The 25,379-nt window shown below is 40.2% G+C and overlaps 1 protein-coding gene across 1 annotated transcript; it reads right to left on the bottom strand.

The window, feature by feature from the left end:
- Positions 1-963: 963 nt before the first annotated feature.
- mtbp (MDM2 binding protein) lies at positions 964-25,320 on the bottom strand (the record flags this gene model as incomplete). The annotated part of the gene is made up of 23 exons (XM_079227512.1): positions 964-1,052; positions 1,243-1,308; positions 1,830-1,943; positions 3,487-3,599; positions 4,185-4,303; positions 4,442-4,705; positions 4,882-4,977; positions 5,483-5,641; positions 6,211-6,304; positions 7,514-7,678; positions 9,675-9,776; positions 11,276-11,476; positions 12,735-12,852; positions 13,063-13,129; positions 13,323-13,417; positions 19,080-19,196; positions 21,842-21,956; positions 22,505-22,649; positions 23,460-23,518; positions 23,851-23,999; positions 24,733-24,806; positions 24,895-24,978; positions 25,254-25,320. 23 exons carry the CDS (start codon positions 25,318-25,320, stop codon positions 1,014-1,016), a joined length of 2,622 nt encoding a protein of 873 aa, XP_079083638.1. The 3' UTR covers positions 964-1,013.
- Positions 25,321-25,379: the final 59 nt, after the last annotated feature.

The following is a 25,379-nucleotide window of genomic DNA, read 5'->3' as shown; positions in this document are numbered from 1 at the left end:
AAAAGAGAAGAACATTCTTATTTCCCAAATGATTAATACCAAATTGCACCCAAGTAACAAACCAAAACGTGACTAAGTTATTCCGGTTTACTGAACAGTCCAGCAATCCTCATCTTATTCACGCAGGTAATACAATGCCAACTCGGAATAAAACCATCCACTGCTGTGAAGTTGAAGCTTTTTGTAGTTAGTTCAACTTCAAGCAGATAATTATATGTTATTTTGGCATGGAGGAGATTTCTCTGCGGCTGCCAGAAACCTGTAGCCAGCTCCTCTTGGAGGAAAGACAGCATGGTGCCGCTAGTGGAACGACTGGCTGTGGCGGCTGCGTCTCATTATGGAGATTCGGAAATCTTAGTGTCGCTCATCAGTCTGCACAAAGTCAAACCATCAGCGCTGCGTGAAGTTCTGCACTGCTCAGGGTTTCTGAATAACAGCTACCAGTCAGACTGTAATAATAATGTAAAGTTACGCCATGCACAAATTAAGACAAAAACACTTTATTGTGTTACAAACAGTAAAAGGATAAAATATGTACATTCATAAAGTCATGACAATATTAGAGTATTTAGAAACAACATGAAGAAGTGGGAAAGGATTCAAAATCATGTTTGAAAATAGCTACAAAGAAAAGACAACTGCAACTTGAAGCCAACGTTTAAGCCCCTTGTTGCCTCTCGGAGTGCAGAGGGCACGATGACGCTTCGGTCTCAATATGGTTCTGTTTTTCTGTTTTTAGGCTCTGGAGCAGTGGGAGTATATCAGGAAAAATACAAATAATAACACATCTTTAAAAAAAAAAAAGATGTCACTATATGATCATCTTAGTGGAATACATTATAAAATGAAATAAAAGGTGAAGTTCATTAAAACATGTAACAATTCAAAACTAAATCAGGAAGGCTTAAAAAGTAAACACTTACAATAAAACATTTAAAATAAAAATAGGTGTAACCCTCTTTTTTCTATGAAAATAAAAATAAAGTTTTCTCATGTATTCTTTCAGACTGTCTTTAATTCTTTGAGGACTTCTCCAACACCCAGTCAGTGACCTGCAACAAGAAAACACAACCGTGAGGCGTTTCAGGTTCAGAGAGACAACAAAGCCCAGCAAGAGCCGCTTGTGTGTGTGTGTGTGTGTGTGTGTGTGTGTGTGTGTGTGTGTGTGTGTGTGTGTGTGTGTGTGTGTGTGTGTGTGTGTGTGTGTGTGTGTGTGTGCGTGTGTGCGTGTGCGTGTGTTACCTGTTTCACGTTGCTGCTGGCTGCCTTCTTCATCTCCTCATGCAGACCCCGAGACGTCTTCAGGTCCTGGGATCAAACAACAGAATAGGAGCTCACTGTGACTCAGGTGGGCTTTATAGAATTCAAATCAGATATTTTAGGAGAGAGGATATTGGTAGAACAGAGTAGAGAGAAAAGTAAAAGTATAGTACATTTACACCCCCAAAAAATAAATATATATTAAACTATATTAAATACCATCTATACAAAAACAAATATCTCGGATGAATCAAATGTATAGCTTCGACACAGCCAACACAGCATATGAAGTATCAAGTAGCTTTCCTCCGGCAACAATTTTTCCTCTGTGTTTATTTTCTATCAAACAAAAACATAATCACAATTTACAAGGAGCCAAAAAAAGAAAATAGAGGGAAATGTGGGGTTTTGGCAAATGGTGTCTTCAAACTGTTCCTATTATCGCTCTAATTTGTTTCGAGGCTCGATAATAAAACGCAACATATGGTCAAAATTGTCCTGGATCCATAGAAGCAAACAAAACAAAGAGAGGACAGCGCTGGCTGCGTGTGGGCAGTAAACAGACTAACCTTGAGATAGAATTTCGAGATATCAAACAGTCGTTTGCCGCAGGCCTCAAAGCACTCGTGCTCGGCAGCGATCCCGTGGTGTTTGAGCGTTTTAGCCACTACCTCCTGCAGCATCTGAGAACACAAACGGCAAACACGCTCAGTTCTTTATTTGCATTACTGTGAAAACATCTACTAGTTGTGTTTATTCCCTAACCACCTGACGCTAATCCGGTTCAGAGGAGCTAATTTTAGCACAGCTCCCTTTATGAAAAGGAGGAGATGTCACAATGTCTCGACTTTGGGGGGCCGTCCTTGCTCAGACTTGCGCGCGCCTTTACATTCAGTGTGAGCTTGCAGGTACAAACATACTAATATTTTACTGGTAGCTTCGCCAGAGGAAAAAAAACCAACACATTCCTGAAATAAATAGGTCTGCCTTTAATCTTGTCACAGCGACTGTTCAGAGGAAACACGATAAATTATTGTGAGGCATCATCTGTGCCATTCAGTCTCATGAGGAGAAAAGGCAGCGTTTAATCTCCGTCCTGAATAAACTGCCATCATTATTTCTGAATAGGGCCGACTGTTCTTTCCTATACTTGGGTTTGGATGATAAGCCTGTTTGAATAGTAATCGGAAATCAGAACAGGTCAAGGTCGCAATGCAGATTGTGAGCTGCACGTGACAGAAGTAACGGTGTGTGTGTGTGTGTAGTATGTCATGTGACCACGTATATGTTTATACATATATAAGATGGGAGAGAAAAGTGTCTGTGTTTGTCTGTGTGTGTGTGAGGAGGCAGGCAGCAGGTGACATGATAATAGTATAGTTGTAAAGTGATTTTCCTGCATACTTATAAAGGCAGACACACATTCCCAGTGATCGTATGCAAAACACAAAATGTTCATCTTTACTGGAGCTTTTGCACAACTCTCATCTGTAGTAGAAAAACTGTAAATATTTTTATTGTGTTTGTGCTTATGTGAGTGGAGGAATTACACATTCAGTTATTTGTAAACGGGTGACTATTACAGGAAAACTATGGTTTATTATCACCTAGGTTTTAGTATTGTGGCTCTAGTTATGACCTTTTACTCACCAAAGTAACAACATCACTAAAAATGCGCGGCAGTATAGCAGCAGCTTTATCCCGTACTGAAACATCAGGTCAAACATCCTGCAGGCACTGAGGCCATGCTAACATCTGCTTGTCGACGTACTGGAGTGCTGATATTTGAAGGACGGCGAAACGTAAAGTTAAGCGAGAAAGAGAGCGAGCACTAGCAGCCTCAAGAACATGGACTTTACATTCCTCCCCACGTTGTTTATGCTATTTGTAGTGTATTTGTTGTGAAATCCAATATATTTGTAATAAATTGTTAACTTTTCAATTTTTGATGTCTGGAAAACCTGGGATAAGGTAATTTTACTATAATTGGACCAGGTTTACTGTGAGTGCAGTATTATGCCCTCGTGGTCCGCTGCCAAAGTGCCTGTGAATGGCAGCATGCTATAAATGCACAAACAAGTGAGGTTGACACGATGATGAGGTCTCCAATTCAACAGTTATAATCAAGATTATTTCTACAGCATGAATATGTTGACGAAAATAATCACTGCGTGTTAGTTAATAATAATGATCTCTTTTAAATAGCACACAAACACAAACTCTCACCCTGTTGTGTTTCTGGGAGCGGGACTCTTTGGAAGAGTTGTCCTCTGCTTTTTCATCATGCGTCTTCAGCTGCGGAGGTTTAGGCTTGTCAGCGGGGGGGAAAGTCACCAAACCTAGTAATGTCAGGAAAATGAACAACAAGGCAATACAAATCCTTGGCTAGTGTCTGAGTAGAACAAGACTTAATCATAATAATATCAATATAAATAAGTTATGTCACATTTTAATTGGTTGGTTAATAAAGTCTGTTCTATACAATTAAGATCTCTTTCTGAGAAGTGTGTTGTTCCACGGTGACATGATATCCAAGCAAATCACCAACTAATACATGCTAATAATAAAAGCTTTATTGGTAGCTTTTGATGGTACAATCACATTTCAAAAGGTATTTTAGGCCTCTGAAATTATTCAATAAAGAGTTCCATAAAAAAAAAGTACATTACATGATGTATTGATGATATGTGTATATATGACGTGAAAAGAGATGATGATAAATGTGTTAAATGTTGGGAATTGCTGCTCTATGTATAATTTGACATCGTTATGCCGAGGATGTCAATAAACAATTCATTATTTAACATTATAAGCTAAGGTGTGCATATTTTCACATGCATATTTGCCAGTTTGGAAGCACCTATATACTTAACTACAACAGATTGAGAGTGTCGTTTATGAGATATTTAATTCCATGCACACACCTGAGGCCGTGGACTGGGATCTGCTGGGCTGTTGTCGGAGAGACCTAATGGCAGGGTGTGTCCCACTGCTGCCACTGCTCTGAGAACAGAGCGAGTCGTTGCTCTCTGACTTCACCAGCCTGGATCATTCAGACAAAAACATTCAGACACACGCGATGGTAAGCATACCCTCAATGTATCCATTCATTCATCCATCCATTCACTTTCTTGGTGCTAACCAGGACCAACATACATCATCATCATCATCATCGTCATACCTCTTGCGAGGATAACCTCCGATAACGTCCGTGTCCCACGACCTGCGCTTGAGTCGCGCTACATCAGCGTTCTGCAGCGTCTCTCCGTCAGGCACACTTCCTGGTTCTGACATCACGGCAGGGGAGGGGGCGGGGCTTAGGGTGAACGGGAGCGCACAGGGATCCTTGGAGCAGGTAGTTTGGGTCTCGTATCGAATCAGACGGGACTGGAGTTTCACAAAAGCCTGGTCCCGGTCCAAAGACCGCTGATTGTCCAGGCAGAACCTAGATGAGGAACAAATACATTTATCTGAATATTGGAACTAAGAAGGAATGGAGACTGATGTGGCTTGTTACTGTCTGAGCGGCTGTGGATCTTAATACATTTGTCATTGCTGCCAGTGCTATAAAATATCTGTTACTGTAGCTGAACAATCGCTGCATAGTTTGTAGAAACTCACTCTATGCCATGGTAATGGGACACTGAGGCTTTGTTGAAGGACATCTGGCTAATTCTCCGGGGAGAAAGGTCTGGTGACAACTGGAACACATTATTACTGGAGAGAAAGAGAAAGAGTAAGGATGGGGGACAACAAAATAAAAGGTTTATCAAAGAAAATATATTTTTTTCTTTTCAATAAATCACAAATACAAATGTTAGTGATTAAAACACACTTTAGCCAATTATTAGGACTAACTGATGACTGCTCTGCTCCAGAATAAGGTATTTTTTCCCCAACTCAATAATGCTTTGACAATGGTTGTAAGTCCAATGTAGCAGGCTAATGATCATAATCAAATTCTCATTATGGCCTCATTAACTGCCATCTATAAGCAAGCTAAAACAACACAGATACGGTCTACCTGACTGGAGTATGCGGTACAGTTCATTAGTAGATCTGTCATTTGTCTCGTTTCATGACCATCTTTGTGTGATTACAATGCTTGTAATCCTGTGGCTGCCTCGGTCTCCATGATTGTCTCTTTATGTCTTTCAGTGTGAAGGTATGTGTGTATAAGCGCTAGGCAGGTCATGAAACCAGAAAAGATGACAGAACCTACCCTCTATTGATAGCCAGTAGGTGCAGCTCCCCAGTAGGCAGGCCGTCAGATGTGAAATGTTTTAGAAGTTCTCTGGCGTCCAGTAATGCAGAGGAGCTCTTTTGACTGTCTTTAGGACCCAGCAGGCTGTCACTGGAGCCCGGACCTAACAGACCAAATCTGAAGCACACAAAATACACTGTAGATCATGAACAGTAAATTAGCAGCACAGAACTGTCATGTGTCTATTTACATATAATTTAAGGATTCAATAATAATGCATTGCCATCATTATACAACACAGGGTTGCACAAGAAATGCAGTTGTAGCACTGTTGCTACAAAAGAAAAATGCGACAAAAAATGTAATTTGCATCAGGATAAATGTAAACAGCAGCAACAAAAACAATTCTCTGGGCAGATAACAAGGCCGGCATTTGGAATTAGGGGAACAATGTCACCCACGTTGACTTTGTTTGAGCACCAAGCATCATTAGTGTAAACACTGAATCTTCCTCCGCTTGTCAAGTGCAGCTTAATCCAGGATGCCCTTGCTGGGTTAGCTTAGCTTCCATCTCGTCCTTGTCCTCTTGGGGCGGTCGACTCAGCTTTCTGTGGCGTCTGGGCTGCGCGGTCCGAAGATGCATCGGCCGGTGATGGTCGTCATTTATTGATGTTGATGAGTGTATCTCTGTCATATGCCATACGTGCTCCAGTAATAAGACAACAGATATTTGTTTTTAAAAGTACCTTCTCTTCTGTCTCCTCCTTTGCAAGTTCTCTATGTTGTGGAGGACACTCCTCTCAGGCCAGTCAGATAGCAGCTGGGAAACGGTCGGAAAACCTACAACGAAGAAACATTAAGGCTCAGCTGCTCGCTCCCAATGATTCATTTGGTCAAATTCCCATCAAGCATGAACCAACATTGCTGAATATGGATCTCGCATGAAACATTTGTATTTGTCTGATTGAAAATGTGAGTAGGTTAAAAATATTCTCCCTCTTCCTCAATACCTCAACAGGTAGATTTTTATTAAACTGCAGTCACTGGTTGGTTCCCATTGTGAAGCAAATATGGAGTTTAATGTGCCACCAAATCAGCTTACTTTCAAAAGAAGCCTTCACGTGTAAACGGAAAGATCCTTAGTTTTGCAGGTATTAGTTGTCTGGTATCGACAAGCCTAAAAATCCCAAGTAAATGTTTGGTTTCAGATGCTTTAATACTGCTTGGCATTGCTTGAGCAGACTTACTGACAAGAGGAAGGTTTTTCATGCACAGTAATGTCCTTAGGTTGTAAGTGCGATGTATGAAGAGACTGAAGCTCTCCACTGGTTTGAAAGCCCACACAAGTCATTCACACCTTTAGGCGCTGCAGAAATGCAAATGCAAAAGACACTCCTAATGGACTGCAGAAGCCATTCATTGCAGTAAATAATATTCTCCAGAGCAGAGGTTGGGCAAGGACTATCGAAGAAAATACCTGATATGCAACTCAGAATGCATGTTTCTACACGTCTATTGTCACTCTTATTTGAAGCATACTGGCTTTACCACATGGAGAGCTAATGGTGTAAAATATGAAATCGGGAAGATGCACTCAGAAACAAGGCCTTTATGTGGACTGTTTGAGAGAATTAGACGAGTTCCAATAAAAGTGCATAATATGAGGAAAGCCTCGATCTATTAAAACAGATTGAGGCAAGAATCACAAGAACATTGTTTGTATGTAGTTCTGCTTGTTAAACATACCATTCCATAAAGGTAACACAACAAAAGAAGATAATTAGTTTAAATGCTCTGACAGCAAGCTCACAATGAGGATAACCATCCTGGAATAATATGAGAACACGACCGAGACAGAATAGGGAAAACGTTTCAGTTCTTCACATTCTGCCTGCATTAGATGAATGCAGTTTTATTGTAAAACTGTGCGCTTTGGACACATTCAATAATAACTGAAAGTGCTATTTAAGTGGTATAACCAGAGCATTTCACAGGATGGTGCAGGAGAAGGTGGTCTGTGAGTGGCAGGAGCTCTTTCTTCATCCATACCTGAGTTCTTGGCGGCTGTGCTCTGCTCCTCGTCTGCCAGACAGGTGGAAGCAGAGGGCAGAGTGGAGTCAATCACCTTCAGGTACTGCTCCCTGGCCAGACTCAGAATGACCTTCAAGTCATTGACGGGTATTGAGGGGGCAGCTGACGCTTCTTCTTTGCGTCCTAGACACACAGACAAACACTGGTTTTAATCTGGGCGACATTTCAAATTTAGTTTTCAACTTTTGGGCTTTTGAATCTCACTATTACTCAACACCACACTATTTTTCTCCCCTTGACTACACCAAACTCCAAAGATATATATGACGACACGGGGAGAATCTCTTGCATTAGTTAGGGGAGATAAGTTATGATGTATCCCCAGTGAGAATTATAATTGCCCTATTATAATAGGGTATGTATGTCTATCTATGTTACTTTCAAATTGCATCGTTTTGTCAATTTTACTTAAGTTGTCATCTGTAATTCATCAGTAATTATCCGTCGTCCCGATATCAGACAGAATTGTGGGCCGATTCAAAAGGTCTGGACCCGGGCAACTATTTTGTAACATTTGTCCACAAAATCTGCAGTGTGCCATGGGTGTGAAAGGGCAATTAAAATAAAGTTTCACGTTACATTATAGACGGTCGAGAGTTAGACAACCAGTGAAATTGAAAGTGAGAAAAACAATAGATTAGGTGCTTTGCACGCACATGCATCAGCTTGAATACTCATTACATCCCATGCAGAGAGACACAGACTGATGACAGCCTATGAGACCAAAGACACGGCCATGATGGTGCAAACAAACGTTTCACATAATCAGAAAAACTTCCAGTAAACTTCAGTACAATACTTGTAACTTTTGCCACCATAATAACACGCCTTTTTTCTCTCAATTTAATGCCGAGTCAGAATATATCGCAATGAATTTCATTACGGCCCCTGGTCTCGCGGGGCTCTTCATTCGGCTCACGGCCTTTTCAAAAGAACAGCCCTATTGCTTTTCCTGAAGTTGAAGAATTTAAACTCCACTTCATTTAATCTGGCTCCACTCTACTGGTGTTTCACTATCTTCTCCTGCCAAGGGGACATAATGTGTGTCTGTAAAATAATGATATTTCAACAGAGTGTTTCTGTGCACCAGCCTGTGCTGAGGGCTGCTGAGCGCTCAAACTGAAAACGGTTCAGGAAGCTCTGATTTGCCCCCACAGTTGATACACACCAGAAAAAGCACACACTCTGCCGAAGACTGCCGTTGCAACTTTCTAATCTCTTGTTTCTGATGCGAGCTAAATTAAAAAACCCAAATATGTTCAATTTATTATGATATAAAATAGGAGAAAAGCAGCAAATCTTCACATTTTAGAAGAACCAGCAAGGGTTTGACATTTGTTTGAAAAATAACTGAAATGACTAATTAATTATCTAAACATTTTTCATTTGTACATTGACTGAACGGTTAATCAATACATTGTTTCAGCTCTTATAACTTTATGAAATCAGATTAATCATCTAAATTCTTATGACAAGTGAATGACATTCTTAAGATATGAGCCATGAAGTAAACGGTTTGATGTGTTCTTCCATCCATGACATGGATTCATACATCCCCAAACCATAAAGACATGTTTAATTAATTAATCCCCATCATAATGTAAAAGGTATTGCTGAACAGTGTGCAGGATAAACCAGGTGCATGTATGTGTGTCTGTCATGAATTCAACTTAAAGTGGAAAAAATAAAATAAAAAAGTTTTTAAATAAACAAACAATTTTCCTGACACCAATTACTAAACAAGTCAAAACATGTTTGTGTTATGTGAGAAAATTCATGCCATTAAACCACATCCATTTCCTCCTCTACTGTTGAGTGAGAGGTTGCTTGCTCGTCCTGCTTGGGGGCAAAAAGGTTTGATTGACATATCTTAGCGAACTCAAGGGGCTTCTGAGGTCTTGGTTGCTATCATATATTAGCATGCAAGCATCTAAAACATTGCTTTGGTAGCACTAAAATAATTTAATGGTGATTAAATCTGTTTGGCTTCAACAGTGTGCAGAATGTTCCGTCTACATAATGTTCGACTTCTACACCACCTACTTTATATTCCCAGAACCACAGTATATTGTGGGATTTGTTTTCCATTTTTAGGAGCTCTTTAAAAAGTAGAACTTACTGAGATATTCTTTGAGTACCAGCGTTTGGACCTGGGTCACCTTCTTCTCTCTCTTCAGCAGGCCGGCTCCTTGAAGACAGGGAAGAGGGGAGAAGATGCCGCCTGCGGCGCCGCCCGGTCGATGAGCCAGTGGAGGAAACATTTGCAAACCTCAACTGTGTATTTGTTTAGCGAGGAATTTCAAAAAAGTTTTGATATTTATGAGTGGGAACAGAACAATGCAGTTCAAGGGGTGCTCCACTGATTTTGCAGCAAAAACGTAAGTTCACTTGAAATATGTGGCAAACAAATAGTGTTCAAATCAAGGCAAAATGAGACAAAAAAATATCGCTCTTAGGAAGAATTTCAATTAATTTTGTATTCATTGCAGCCCCCTTTTAAGGAATCACAGGGTAAAAAGGTTAGGACTACTGGATGAGTCAACAATAACATACACATATTGCTGCTCCAATACTATCAAACTAATTAAATCTGCTTTGTTGGCAAAAGAGACTCGAAACATTATGCTAGCATGCTTTTTGTTCTGGTGCAACAATCCTCAGGTATGCATTTTGAGACTTTAATTTTTATTTAAAACTCTGCTGTCATTGAAGCAGTTAGGGCACCTTTTATAGTCTTGCTCTGCATTTAAAAGTACTTCAAACATGTCTCCTGAAGGTTGCATGAAATGTTAACAACAGTGGAAACTCTCGGGAGGAAACATCATAGAAGGTCTCTTGAATATCATATAAAGCCCAAGAACAATAAAAGGACTTTCATCCGGAGAGAAGAGAAGTTTAGAGAAGAAGAAAAAAAACATACAACAGTTTGAGATTCACGCGTCGTGTCACGTATTCCGCCAGAAGCAGCCGCGGCTTTTGTTCAACCATCCAGTTCATCCCTCTCACCTATGCATTCACGCCATTCCTCCTTTCTCTCTCTCTCTGGCAATCCAGCCCTCTCTTCAACACCCTTTCTCACTTCTTTTCTCTTTGATCGATTGTTCTCATTTTAGGGACAAGGAAATCCTTAACAGAACATTCACAACGTCCCAAGGCTGTGGGAGAGGAGGGGAGGAGAAACAGTGAAGGTAATACAGGCTAGCCAGATGAACAATGGCCGCCCCTCACTCTGTCAATGAGCTTCTACTCCAACCAAGCTGAGGAGCAGCTTTAAGAGAAACAGGACACTTGAAAGACTTTTCTTTGCAAAATGGCAGACAACTAATTACTGCTGTATGTTCCAAAATCTCCAAATGTTTTTCAAACTGAGGCATGCCTCTCTCCGAAGGACGTTTAAAACCATCAGCAATTTGTAGTCCTTCTTCATAAGAGACATGATGCACATGTTTAGATTCAGGACAACGTTACCTCTGATTATGTCCACTGTAACTAAACGTCCGTAAATCACGTTGACATTGTAGGGAAAAAACACTCCTTACAACCACAAAACTTGCCTAAGACTCATCAAGTTGTCTTCACTATCAAAGTAATCCTGTGATAATTGTCTGTACATCCAGACGGATCCAAGATGCTGCGATTCAAGGTTTTAGCAATTAAAGTGACATGAAAACATTCACAGCGGCGCGGCGCGCGGCACCTCCCCCTCCCCCCCCCACACACACACACGACAACTTAATATACCTGGTGATGACAGAGACTTCTCTCTCAGCAACCCTGAAACGGTTGCCATGGCAGCCGCTCCATTGATTTGACTGTCTGAGTGCAGCATCCTGACCCGGCAGCCTCCGAGGCCAACGTCATCCGCGCCCTGGACCAGGAGGAGGTAGTGAGCGCTCTCACCTTTCACCTCTACGTCAGGCACTGCAGGGTACCGACAGAAAAAGAGAGAGATTACAACCACAGTAAATCCACGGCTAAAGAGGTGATTCACTTCTTATTATTACGATTATTTATTCCTAAAACGCCTGCCGTATCCTCCATATGATTTTAAAATCCTAATTTGTCCTATGGGTAGCTGGTAATAATTTCACATTTATATGATATATTACAATATATTTCATGCATACAATTCTAAAAAAATGTCCAGTGTGTAGGATTTAGGGGTATTGATTGGCAGAAAATGAATAATATTCATAACTGTGTTTTCCTTCATATAAATCAACTGAAGCTAAGAATCGTTGTGTTTTGTTCCTTTAGACTGCGACCCCCTTATTTGGATGGATGGATATATACTTTATTCATCCCCAAGGGGAAATTTGTTTGTCGAAGTAGCAGCTTACAGACACAAAAAAAAAAAACAACAAGGATGAAAGATATATACAGCAAAAACTCAACCTGTAGAACGAAACAGCAGAGAGTATTAATTTAGGAAATTAAATGTAAATAATAGAGAAAGTGCAAAAATGCAAAGTATGTGTCGTGTACATGAAGATGTAGTGTATATAAACATAAACATGTACAGTGGGTAACAAACAACAAAAGCGGTGCAAGGGCTATTGATGTTGATTCATTCATTTACAGAGGATCTGACCAGAGGGGCAGGAATTTTTTTTACATAGGGAGCGGGTCCCTTTCAGAGTCCGCCATGTTTCTACAGGAGCCCAGAGCGGACAACCAAAAACACTGGCTCCAGAGTGCCTTTTGTGTTTTTTACCCACCGTAGATTCTCAACACGCTGCGTGAGGCGAGCGCCTTCTGTTGGTTGCCTTCTGCAACGTCACCGCTAGATGCCAATAACTCACACACACAGGACCTCGAAGATCTCTCACTCTAAAAGTCGTCGATCAAGCGTTTTGTATATCTTATCCCTGCTGTCCAATTCTTATATTCCTTGTTTACCTCCAGCGATCCACATTTCTCAAGGGTACGACTATATCAGTTAATCTTGTCGTGTGGATTTTGTTTCGTTTTGTTTTCCAGTGGTGCTTTGCAAATTGATTCAGTCCTACTTCCAAATCTGCTTCACCCAGCGGAGTGTTTTATTATCTATATCAGTATATTCCTAGTCACCAATTTATTTCCCCACATAAGGTGATACGGCTCCTCTCTGTTGTTGCCAAACAGTCATCAATTTAACAAGGCAATGAAAAGGACATGAAAAAACAAAAAAGAGGCTTACCGGGTAAAGACTTTGGTCTCCTGGCTACAGACTCTCTCCAGCGCTGCGAGCTGAGCTGGCTGGCTGCGTGCTGAGCAATGGGGGTGATTATACAGGACAAGCTGAACAACGCTGCGACCTAGACAAAGAAACAGTTGATAAACACACACATCCCTCAGTCCCACAAATCAAATACAAGATGCATCGTATAGGGATGTTCTCCTGCATGTCCTCTCTACATGTACGCACATTGGACTGGGGAAATAAGCAGAACTTAATCAAGTTATTTACTTCATTAGAGATAATTTAATTATACGACTACTATACTTTTTCCAATACTTGTACAAACCTTTCCACGCAGTGACCTCAACTGGTCCAACAGAAGTTTAGCTTTCATCGAATTCCCGGACGCGCTTCTGTTTGTTGGTGGTGAAGGAACAACACAATATAAAAAGGGAGAAGGTGTTAACAACCGCCTTTTGAGACGGGATAATCCTTAGAGGGCTGCAGGAAAAACAGTAGAAGATGCATTTTGTGACGTGTATGTGGATTGATGTAGACATGAAGATACTGTGTTTTTGAACACACACACTTCAGGAAAGAGGATACAGTTCAAACTGGGTTGTGGACATCAGAAAGCTGGGCAGGTCTGACAGATTAACCAGCTGAACCAAATCTAAAACCGGTGCGTAGTAATGGAAGACCTGCAAAGACAGAGAGGGGAGGAGAGAGAGAAAGAACGGAAGAAGAAAAAAACACAGTTATCTTATCACATAGAACAGCATCTAAAACAAAACAACCTCAGTAGTTTGTGAGGCAACAGCTGAAGGAGTTGGAGAGCGTCCAGCAGTTGAAAGACGAAGATAGAACGGAGGAGTCCTTGAGGAAGGTGCTCAACCTTAATGTTATACAACCAACCTGATCTGATCTTCCTTGGTTCCAAATCTGGATTTGGATTTCCAGTGGAAATGTCAGCAAAATTATATATTTTGCTGCATCCAGACGTTGTGTGTGTGCAGAAAGGAAAAAAGATTTACACAGAGACCGAGCCTCCACTGCTACACCCACTATACAATGACCGAAACACGGTCATATATATGAATCCATCCATCTTTTGTCCAATTGTTTGGTTGATAATACCAATATATATATATACATATATACATATACATATATATACACATATACATATATATATATATACATATACATATATATATACATATACATATATACATATACATATACATATATATATATATATATATATATATATACATACACATACATACATACATACACATACATACATACATACATATATATATACACACATATATAAATAATTATACCCATACTAAACACAGAATAATCTTCTGTTTTCTCTCATTAGACTTTCAGTTAGTTAACACAATGTAGCTCAAATAAAAAAAAATTCCACAATCTGGAGTTATCCTACTTATCTAATGAGCTCATTAGCTTACGAGGAAATCAATAATATATAAATCATTTGTCACATGGCAAAACAGGGCACTTGCATATAGAAAACTACAATAGTACCAAGGAAAGCCTGAAATCTCAATCTCATAATTTATTGATCTGGATCAAAGAATGAAGGGGTGACCTATTTCTGATAGACTCATAGATTAAGAGCAGACTGAGATTTTAATGAACCTGGGTCGAATTCAGTCTTGCAAGCAAGCTGGTGAAGCGTCTTCCTCATTTCAACCAACGGAAGAGAATGACTAATGCAGTGGCTTCCAATATTAAACTATCCTCATTACTTGAAACTGTCCCATTTGTCATTTTTTTTAAATTGCACATGCCTGCAGTTAAAATGTTTTGTGCTTTTCAACATGAGGTTTCTCCATTCGGATAGCTGTGAGTTTCTTCTTTGCAGGTGCATTGCATATTATTCCCCATCCTGAAGTACATAGATTGCTGTAATCTTGTCTCATGTGCTTCCTTTGTGAGTAGCCGAGCAGTGTTCAACAGTAAGTGCTCTTCAGGAGCAGCGTGTCGTTATATTGCGCAACAGGGTGCTGCGAAGGCACAGAAGCCTTCACTGGCGCTATTTTCATCTATACAATAGACATCTTTTACAGTAAATGCCCATCTAACATTAGTAAAGTTGCGTGTAAGCGTAAACCAAACTGTCTATTGTGAAGCCTCAATACGTTAGCCATCAACAAGCACAACAAGTACTTGTTGGTATGTTGCAACAAACAAAACAGCTGAGGACATTTTCCAGTAGTGACCAACTTTCACGGTAGGATAAAAGGGTTTAGGAGAGGAGGAAGTGCGGAAGTTTGAAAGCAGATTTTGTGCTCAGTAGTCTATTTAAATCTGAAAAAGTGCAATGTGAATGCCCTTTCCCTTCCTCGACAAACAGGGTTGAGGCACTTATAAAAAGGACACGAGAGAGAGAGAGAGAGTAAATGTCACCATTTTGAATATGCTAAAGGTCAACGGAGTCGGTGTAGAACACAGATTTTTTTTTTGATAAACAGCTCGCTGGAGAATTAAGTAAGAAGAATAAAAAAAGTTGACTGTGATATTGTTTTGAAATTGTGTAGAATGAGTGTATAATACTTTTAGAGCAACATTTCCTTCCCTGTACGGTTTCAAAATCACTTTTTCCACTACACTCAATTTCCAGCCTTCTGATTATCTTATCATTGATAGAATATTAACCTTGTTAGATTGTTGAATAACGACTTGAGTCCTGTGACAAGGAAGTGCCTATTCCTCCAATATCTGTGGTTGCACCGGCTCCTTCTGGGCACGGCGCAGTGCCGAAAATCAATGAGCAGGAAATCAATGTGATGAAGTGCCTTGATTTGACAAGTATTTCATCTACTCCGACAGATTCTCATCTCAATATTCTGACAATAAACATCGTCTTTATTGAATTTACTATCATTATGATTATTTATATAATATATATATATATATATTATATATATATATATATATATATATATATAATATATCCAACATTTTATCCATATAATAGACAACAATATATAAGTATGTGATATAGGCAAGCTCACACTTCATACTGAGCTGCAGTTTAGATTTCATAAATCACACAGTAAACACACACTTTGGGTTTGGTGCTCACACAGCACAGTGTGGCCTCCCTTCCTACTGAGGCTGTGTGTGTGTCTGTGTGTGTGTTAGTAATTAACACAACAGTTAGTCCCGACAGTGAGGAGGTCTAATAGTTTTTGTCAGAGCATAGTTTAGATTTTACAGTCAGTTATCCCAGCAGAGCGGAGATGTGATAGTTTTGTTGTCCTCAGAGGTTTGTTTTTATTGTGTGCCAAGACAATCACCACCATCTGCTTCTCTGTACACAGATCTGATGAGATCACACACACAAACACACCGGCTCACTCTCCACAGACGTGTAAATGAGTATCACGCGCACACACACACACACACACACACACCTCAACTGTGGCACTCTGCTGTGTTAACAGAATAATGCGCACACACACACATACCAGATATAAACTCACAAAGCAGACAATGGTTGAGATAAACACAACACACATATCCAAAATTATGAAACTTACCAAAGCCCCTCTGTATCACTACTCTTGTCTGATAAGCTAATCATTAGTATCAGTATTCCTTTAGTGTGTACAACAGACATCCTTTAAGCCGATTGCCCTTGATGCTATTGCTATTAATGCTAATAAAAGCCGTCTGTGCGTGTGTGCTATTAGACCCCATATCAGGTCATAACTTCTGAGACAGAGCTGTTGTGTGGTTTTATTGTTATGGATGTTAATCTACGCAAGAAAACTCATTACAGAACTATACGATACCAACTGTTATAAAAGACCTTGTCTCACACTTCCTCAACAAAGACACAGCTTTTACACTGCACACAACATCTTCTCCATGGAAAAGAACACAATCTCAAAATATTACAAGCTAGAACAGTTTGTGGTTTTAGTACTTTAGTAATTCATACTTCAGTGGCAAAATAAAATGTAGTTATAACCAAGACGTCTATTCAGCAACTTTAAAAAGTTAGCAAAACTATTTAAATGCACTTCCTCAATTTAAAAGAAACCACCCATAGTTATCTAACTAACAACTCACTGTATGTTGCAATGTTTATCATGTTTAGAGCTCACGCAATTAGTTGACTAATTGAGTTTTCAATCAACAGAAAAGTATTCTGCAGCTATTTTGAAGGCTGTATCGGCGCAGTGGGGCTAAATGCTACCATCAGCATGCTAACATCATAATCATAATGACAATGCTAACATGATGACGTTGAGTAGGTAATGTTTACAGTTAATTACCAACTGTGATAGTAAACGAGTGTGTGTTCCAATACTCATACTACTGTACTATTTCGTATGCCAGAAAAAGATGAATTATGTCCCAATACATAATGTTAAATGCAGTATGCCAAAAATACAAGAATGTCCTACTGTCTTACATCATTCTGACCCACAATCCTCTGCACAGCGGCGATATGAGCAAGAAGGTCTATGTTCATGGTGCAATGTAGACAAAGTAGTATGACGCAATTGAAAGCATACTGAATTAATTAAATGGGTTTTAGAGTTCTGTAATCACTGGGTTAAATTAAAACTAAGAGAACTCAAACAAAAAATAGGTTTCAATACTGACTCAAACAGTAATTTAATCTATTCAATTGAATTATTTGTTTATGTAGCATATACATTTTTTAGTGGAATTTAAATTTGTGTTTAATTTTTGACTTATTATAATAATAATAATTATAATTATTATGTATTGCTGCATTTAAAAAGGCTTAACCTTGAAGGTTTTTTACCAAGCTACTAGAGCACAATTTATTATTTTAATAACAAATAACAATTCAGTAAATGATGTAATGGTTTGTTACATTACACTGGTATCAGATCAGTTCTCTGCAACGCCCATGTATCAATATCCTGAAACAAAAAGTCGGATCAATGCACCACTTAAAGAAACATGTATTATGAACACCTGCAATGCCATTGTTTTTAAGTGAATAAGAGTTTATGAATACGTTTTGAGGCCATATGAATCACTTACTATCAAAAGTGTGGCTACATGAACACTAACGGAGGCCACGCATTGGGTGGATAGTTTCTCAGTACCAGCCAGCAACACATATCCCCTCGAGACAAATACCTCTGAACCGCTCCATTAAAAATGTGGACTCCAAAATATGACAAAAAAAGAAAACGCTGGTAATTGAAAAGTGAATGATGCAATTGAAGGTTGCCACATGAAGTATATCAATCCTGGTGAAAGATTGATGGACAAAACCTAGGCAACGATATGTGACTGCAGCAGACAGATTCCCCTCAGTTAACCCCTTGGGCATTGGCTCTCTGTGATGAGATGCTAAATCTATATTTAATACCGTTTTGTGGCTATATGGTCATCAGAGGTCGGCCCTCATTTGGCAGATGAAATACATTTGATTCATCTGACTGGTGGTCCTTCAGTCACAGGTTCCTCGATCTGATTAAAGGGCAACCAGGAAGTGACCCTTTTGAACTCATTTCCGTCTAGCCACCAGAAATCATTAGGCGATTGTGTAGCTCATTCAACTCTTTAGCTTGGAGGTAAGATGAGGCTTGAACTAGGGTTAAAGGAACAGTTCTCCCCGAAATGTAAATTCAGTCATTATCTACTCAACATGCTGTCAATCAAAACCTTCCCTAAAGTTTGAAGCAAAAATGGACATGCGGGCATAACTGCACGATAGTCTTCTTTCAAGCTTTACAACCTCGAACACATTACATTTCTCTAAACAAGATTTCCTCACTGACAACATTTGGACCAAGTGCAGGGCCTACAGCACTCTGGCAGGAGACTCTGCTTAATACTGTGATGCAACTGCTGGCACATCAGAGAATGTGTTTTGTCAAAGAGGAAGAAACAATAAATAATGAGGTGAAACATTTGAAAAGTTACCCTGTGGAGTTTTCTTGTAAACAAAAAAAAACACATGAAAATGTGAAACTAGGGGCAGGATGTGAATGCCACCGCCTCTGTAAGTGTGCATGCACGATACAAACTAAACAAGGAACATAGCGACCAATGATGTTAATGGGAAGGATACGTCACTCACTCCTGATTGGCTGGGGCAAACAAATTACAAAGCACTGAAACAAAATGGCTATTCAGTCTAATTATCAAGCTATAGCCTTGCGCATTCAAAGATGGCCACGTCCTCAGTGCAGTGTCAGCTATTCCCACAAGGTAAGCTTTTGGTGGTCTAAAGGTTTTTTTGACCTCAGGGGTAAACGGTGGATGACACAACAAGAAAGGTTGAGGATGGTGAATACAGATTTGAGAGGTAGTGAAGAGCTCAGGACTCACCTCGGGTTGCAGTTTGTGGTCTGTCGTGGTGCAGGGAGCTGGCAGGAGACTGGTCCCTGGTGTGTGACGCAATGGGGAGCGCAGAGAAAAGCCATCAAATCGCAGCTCCGACACATACTGAGGAAAACACACAGAGCAGGGAAAAGGTCACATAAGGGCACGTTATTTTATCCTTTGATTAACGATGTTACAGTCCATCACGCAGTAACCAGTGTTTGTTCAACTCTAAAATAGACATGGTGTGCTTTGTCACGTGGCTGTAGTTAGTGGTACACGTGTACACACACGCGTATCAGTTGTTATGCTATGTATTAGCGGCGGTTGTTCTCAGACAGGCTTTTTACTCCTTTGGGAGTTCTCCTTTGTTCCGCTGCTCGCCCACTGAGAAGCTTTTACTGACTGACTCACTTCTGAAAGCAGCAACTTAGAAAAAGGTCACTTCTGTGAAGGAGACGCCGCATGCTCGCCTCGGCGTACTCGACGCTCGGCAGACAGAGCAGAGATGACTGGAGAAGACTTCTGTCAGAAACATTCAACTGGCCTGCAACTTCACCTCAAATGTTTTGTTTCGAGGTTGTTCCACTCCTCCAAGAAATATCAGCTAATGCTGCTCTACACGTATTTCAGGGAAGAACCCAAACAGCACGAGATTAATGAACCAAACTAATTAAAATCGTTAAAACAGTTTAGCCCAGAAACCTTTTTGTCTGTTACATGTAAAATGGCTGCCATAGAATTAATGGAAATAAATATGAACAGAGCATGAGAACGTCAGAAATGTGTGTGGCCTTTGCCTCAGAATGACATCAGTTTCATGGATCTCTTGAAATTAAATATCAAAAGGTCTGCATCAAACAAACACATTTCCTAGAAACATTATTCTTATAATTTGATGGGAATGTTTCTTCAACTTCCAATCTCTCTCTGGCCTGAAAATTCTTTGAAAACATTTAGTCATGAAATAACTGAAATAACACTCTGAGACGACATAGCCTTATTTGACCTTCTTTGCCAAACACATTAGTTAACATAAGATAACATAAACAACTTCTGAGCAGTTTCAAGATACCTCTGTTGAATATTGTTTTATCTCTGATCAACAATTAAAATGATTAGAAAGTGGCGACGGGAAATGTCAGCCAGGTAAAATAACTCTGCAGGAGTCACACTAATGTCTAAAACTGAGATTCTCAACAACCGGGCAGCAAAGTTTTTATCTGAAGAACCTATCAATTTACCCCCCTCCCTCTGCCTCTACTAGATAATCAACAATGATGCTGCGTTTATTCAATCTGTCACCCTCTCATAGTTTAGCTATCAGCAGTGAAAGCCTAACTGCTCCTCCAGACCACGTTCTTTTAATTTTCCAATTCGTTTCTCCACCTCGTCATCCAAAAAAGAAAAAAGAGACACACCCTCCATCTGTCTCTGATATGGATCTTTCACACTTTGAAAGATTAGTTGTGAAAATGTCCACATTGCTCATTGAGGTCTCACTGCTCTCCTTCTGCCCACTCACTCCCTCTCTCTGAAAGTTTAACTTTAAAGTAGTATTTAATGAATTAACTTATTTTTACCTTACTTTATCCATTTTTGACAGCGTATGACTGCGTACACTTGATCAAGTCCCTCACCAGAGATGAGAGATGTTTTTCTTATTGTTAACACACTGTGGTGTTTCAGCATCGCTGTGCAGAATGATGTATATGCAGTGTTTGTTTTCGCGTTCATCAGCTTTAAATCTCTGCAAATGCGGTGCGGAAACTTGAAGACTGCAGTGAACTTACACCGACAATGGACTTTAATGATAGAATCAGATTCAATGATAGAATCTGGATTTTTAAATAAGGGCGACTCTCCGATCCACATCCAAAAAGGTAGAGAACCCTTGGTCTAAAATATATTTGCCTGGAGATAAAAATCATACCAAACAAACAGAAAAGTCTGGGGACACTGGTGTTTGCATGATTTTGGCCATATGGAAATGCTAAAGAAACTAAATCTTGAGAGAATGAAGTCGAGGACTGTTGCTAAAGCCATTATTCTTCCATCTAAAATTGTACTTTTAAACTTTAAATTTCTAAGAAAGTAAAGCACAACGATGTTCCTGCATGTCAATAGCACCATCGCCGTCCTTCAAATACAAGCAGAAACATGTCCTCGCCTAAGTCCTAAATAATCAATTACAGCCGGCTCCTGTGTGAGAAAGGTCTCGTCAATGTCGGGCCGGGTCGGCTCTGCCGGGGCAATGCCTGCAAGGCAGGGCTATTTCCCATGATCCCTCAGTGACCTCCATTAATACCTCTAGATTCAGTCAGCAGCAGAAAAAGACTTACCTCCCACTGAGTCAAAAATTCACGTAATTCAAAAGAAAATATATGGAAATGTACCCCCATGCCTTTGTGTGCACTGCATGAGTCATTCCATATGAGAAAGATGAGAGAACAGACACTGAGGCATGAATCAGGTCTCCACAAGTAGCCCTTGTTAAGGGGGCTCTCACGAAAATGCCGTTTCCTCTGCCGTCTCTCGCTAAGCCCGGCAAGCTGTGTGCTCCAGCGTAGAGAGAGCACTGCTCATAAAAAAAAGCCCCGGGCAAGCAGGTTAGTTCAAAAGGGCGGCGCTTTTTCTTCATGCCCCCTATCTACGCTGCTTGTCCAGCAAACACACAAACAGTCAGAGTTGATGAGACAAAAGAAGTTGATTGATGCAAAAAGAACTGCATCCTGCATGTTTCTTCCACTCAATTCTGAGGTCCTTACCTTCTTCTCTCTGATAACCAGGCCGCCCCTCCATACTTCTCTATGATCCATACAGTTGTGTAGGTCAGCTGGCTCCACCAGACTGGCACTCAGGTAAGACGCTGCTTTCTGCCACCTGGGCAAAAAAAAAGAAAAGAGGATTACTCAATGAACAGCACCGGGGAACTTTGGGAACAAATTCTGATTCATATTAAATCTCCTATTTAAGCAAGTAAAACAGCAGTTTATTGCTATGAATTTAATGAAGCCATTTTAGCATCATCTGAAATTGGTGCTTCAATAAAAATGTATTACTGAAAAATTGACTTTGCTCATATTTACTGTTCTAACTCCCCCTAGTGGTAAACTGGGAGCACTTCAAAAATAAATACATCTGCTAAATCATACAACGTTGCTGCATTTCCTGCATTTGGGGAATCTTTGCAATTTTCATGTTTGGCATACAACAATAAACCATTAGTTGTGAGTGAGTGAGTGAGTGAGTGAGTGAGTGAGTGAGTGAGTGAGGACCCAGTGAATGTAAAGGTATTCTGTTAATACAAGGACTTTAGGAAGGATCTTGTGTTACCGTGTTTGCATATTAGGTAAAGTTCAAAAGTGTAGTCATCATTTGCTTTGTGCAACTCAAGAAATGTAATGCATGCATATTTGTCGTGTCCTTACCCAGCGGTGTGCTGTGTGACGACAGTGATCTTAGCAGCATGCCAGTATGACATGTGCTTGAGGGCTCCCAGCAGAGGCAGCAGGTCTTTAATAGGAGGGGACTGCTCTGCAGAGCCCAACACCAGCACATCCAACAAAGCTTTACCTGAAGGGGGAAATGGGACAAACCAAACAGGAATTCATTAAACGTGTTCTGCCTTCTTTCTTTTTTGTCTCAATAGGATTTCACGAGGTGTCAATAGGAGACAGGTTGTTCCACTGACACTATCTTTTTAACAAGTAGGCCGAATTGCAATTCAATACCAACATCAGTGGGAAAAAGAAGTTGGGCGCCTGTGGTGAATCCAGCTCCTCGGGCCAACTAAAGATTGAGGGTGACTAAGAAATGCTCCTTCTGACAGTGAAGGTGAGCATTACTTTAGGAGGCAGACTTGCAGAGAAACAGTCAGAGCAGAAGTATCCCGTCTTCCCAGTGCTGAGTGCATATTTATGAAGTACAGTAGGCCACCTCTTCTACAAGGCTGCAGCATGCAGATATTCAAAACCTAATTGCTTGAAATTGGACTGGATCCTTGTTACACACAGCTGATAGGTTTTATTGACTTGTTATTGGAAGCTTTTGGCAACGACAAAACTCTCACTTGAGACATTGTTTTGTGCCGTCGACGAACAGCTTGCTCTGTTGCCCGATAAGTCAACTAGATGTTTGTCGTTCTCCTCAGCAAATGGAGGAAACTGGCGAGCTGTGCTGAACAGACAATGAACAACACCCAATATCATCTGAGAAGTAGTGTGTGGAATCATTTTGGGATTCAACCCCAAATATTGAAATAACATTAAATAAACATTGACAGCCCTACCGACTGTGCACCAAATCTTCACAAAACAATAACATGACTAACGACTGCTCAGGAAAGTTCTGTATGAAAAGAAAGTGCTGTGGGGTCAACAGTACCTGGAGGTGGGAGCTTGTCTGACAGTAGATGCAGTCCTTCTGCAGCCTCCTCTAACAGCCTGATCAATAAAGAAATTCAGATCAGATCAGAAACACTTGCAAGCCAACTGGACAATATGCAACACTTTGACTTTGTTTTAAAGACATATGAATATTATTTTCTTATACTGGATAAAAACAAGTAAGATATAAATTAAGATCAAATATCAAATTGTTTCTTTCCATTTACTCATTAGGAGGGGCAAATTCAGTCTCATCAATGATAGAGTTCACTATTTCAAATGATAACTTATTATGCAGACACAGATGATTTACACAGAGCAGCAGCGAGCAGAACAAAAACAAGAATACATATCTACATAAGGAAAAATAAACATCATCGGACACTCACTCTGTCAGTGACGGCTGATCAGCCTTTTGGTCCGGTGCCTCCTGATTACTCAGAGAAGTGAGGCATGACTCCACAGCGGTAGGCTTCTCCTCTTCACTGTCCGTCTTCTGACGGCCTGTCCCCAGCTCTTCCCAGTCCGAGCTGCAAAACTACCAAACAAGGTGACAGGGATTCACTAATGAATGCAGAATTACAGCCTCTTTACCTCAATCAGTGTGTCAATAAAGGTACCACTCAAACTAAAAAGGGGATATGACGTTTTGGAGTGTAATAACTAGGAGAAAATAAAGGAATACTTCTATCGGCATCTTTCCCATGAATTCAGCTGGTCAACATACAAGTGGATTAAACATTGTATTGGCAAACTGAACAGCTATACCAATAACTGGAAATCATCAAATGTAAGTTGCAAACTTGCCACAAAGTTCTGTGTTTTGTCATTTTGACAAAACAGAGTATAGGATGGTTTTGGCAATGTGTTTACTTTTCTAGGAGGAACTTGTGCTCTAGGATTGTGTTTTAACCAAAAAGGTTGTGTTGCAGGGATACTTTACAAATATATAATATAACGTAAGAGTATAAGATTCAGAGTCATGAAAGTCTAAAAGTGAGAGGGTTCATATGGTTGGCTTCCATGCGTTAAACTCAACTCATATGATTAGGACCACAAAATCAAAACTACCAAAACAAGCATACGTAATGCTGACTCAATTGTCTCGTGTATTAAAATGTATTTATTCTATTATTTGAACATCTATGGATACTTCTTAAATATGGACAGAGAGGCATTTTCCTGCCTCACAAATTAAGAAAAGGCAAATTCCTCGCAAAATAAACCTAGACCTGAAGGCAAAACTGTCCTGAACCTTCCACATGCCTCACCTGCGTGACTCCTTGGTAAGCCTGCACAGCAAAGTACCACCTCTGGACCGATGGGCTGCCACTGAGAGAACAAGCTGGGGACACATACACAGAAAAGACAGTTTGTGGAATAACAACAGCTTCAGTGTGAGGAGGTCACACCGGCTGAAAGAGTCACTGTACCTGGAAGCACAGAGATCCCTCTCTTTGACTCCTGAGTGGAAATGTCCACAAGTGTGTCATGTATCTGCTTTACTGGCTCCAGACCTGTGAACAGAGACAATTCAGTAGCCATGACTTGTACATTTGGTTTATTTCAGATGTACAAGTAGCACCTCCTGTAAGCAATTATCTATATAGATATGAGAAGAATTAAAACATAGTTTTCTGCGTTACTAACATATGATATAATTAACATTACTGCCAGTTACCAAAGTGTTAACGCCGAGTGACTAACTTAACGTTGTGTGTGTATCAACACACTTTTCGAGCCACTGGCTAACTAAACTCGGTTTAGCAGCTCGGACGTTGGTCAAACTTACACGTGTAGTCCTCCGCTAGGTCCTCGTCCGTTTGGTAAAAGGATACAACCAACACGTACCGGTCCATGTCATGTAAATATTAGTATTTTCACGATTAATGTTAGCTCGGATTGAAATGTGAAGAAC

Source organism: Taurulus bubalis (genome assembly GCF_910589615.1).
Source record: "Taurulus bubalis genome assembly, chromosome: 12".
NCBI lineage: Eukaryota > Metazoa > Chordata > Actinopteri > Perciformes > Cottidae > Taurulus > Taurulus bubalis.
This window is presented reverse-complemented; position numbering and strand designations above follow the sequence as displayed.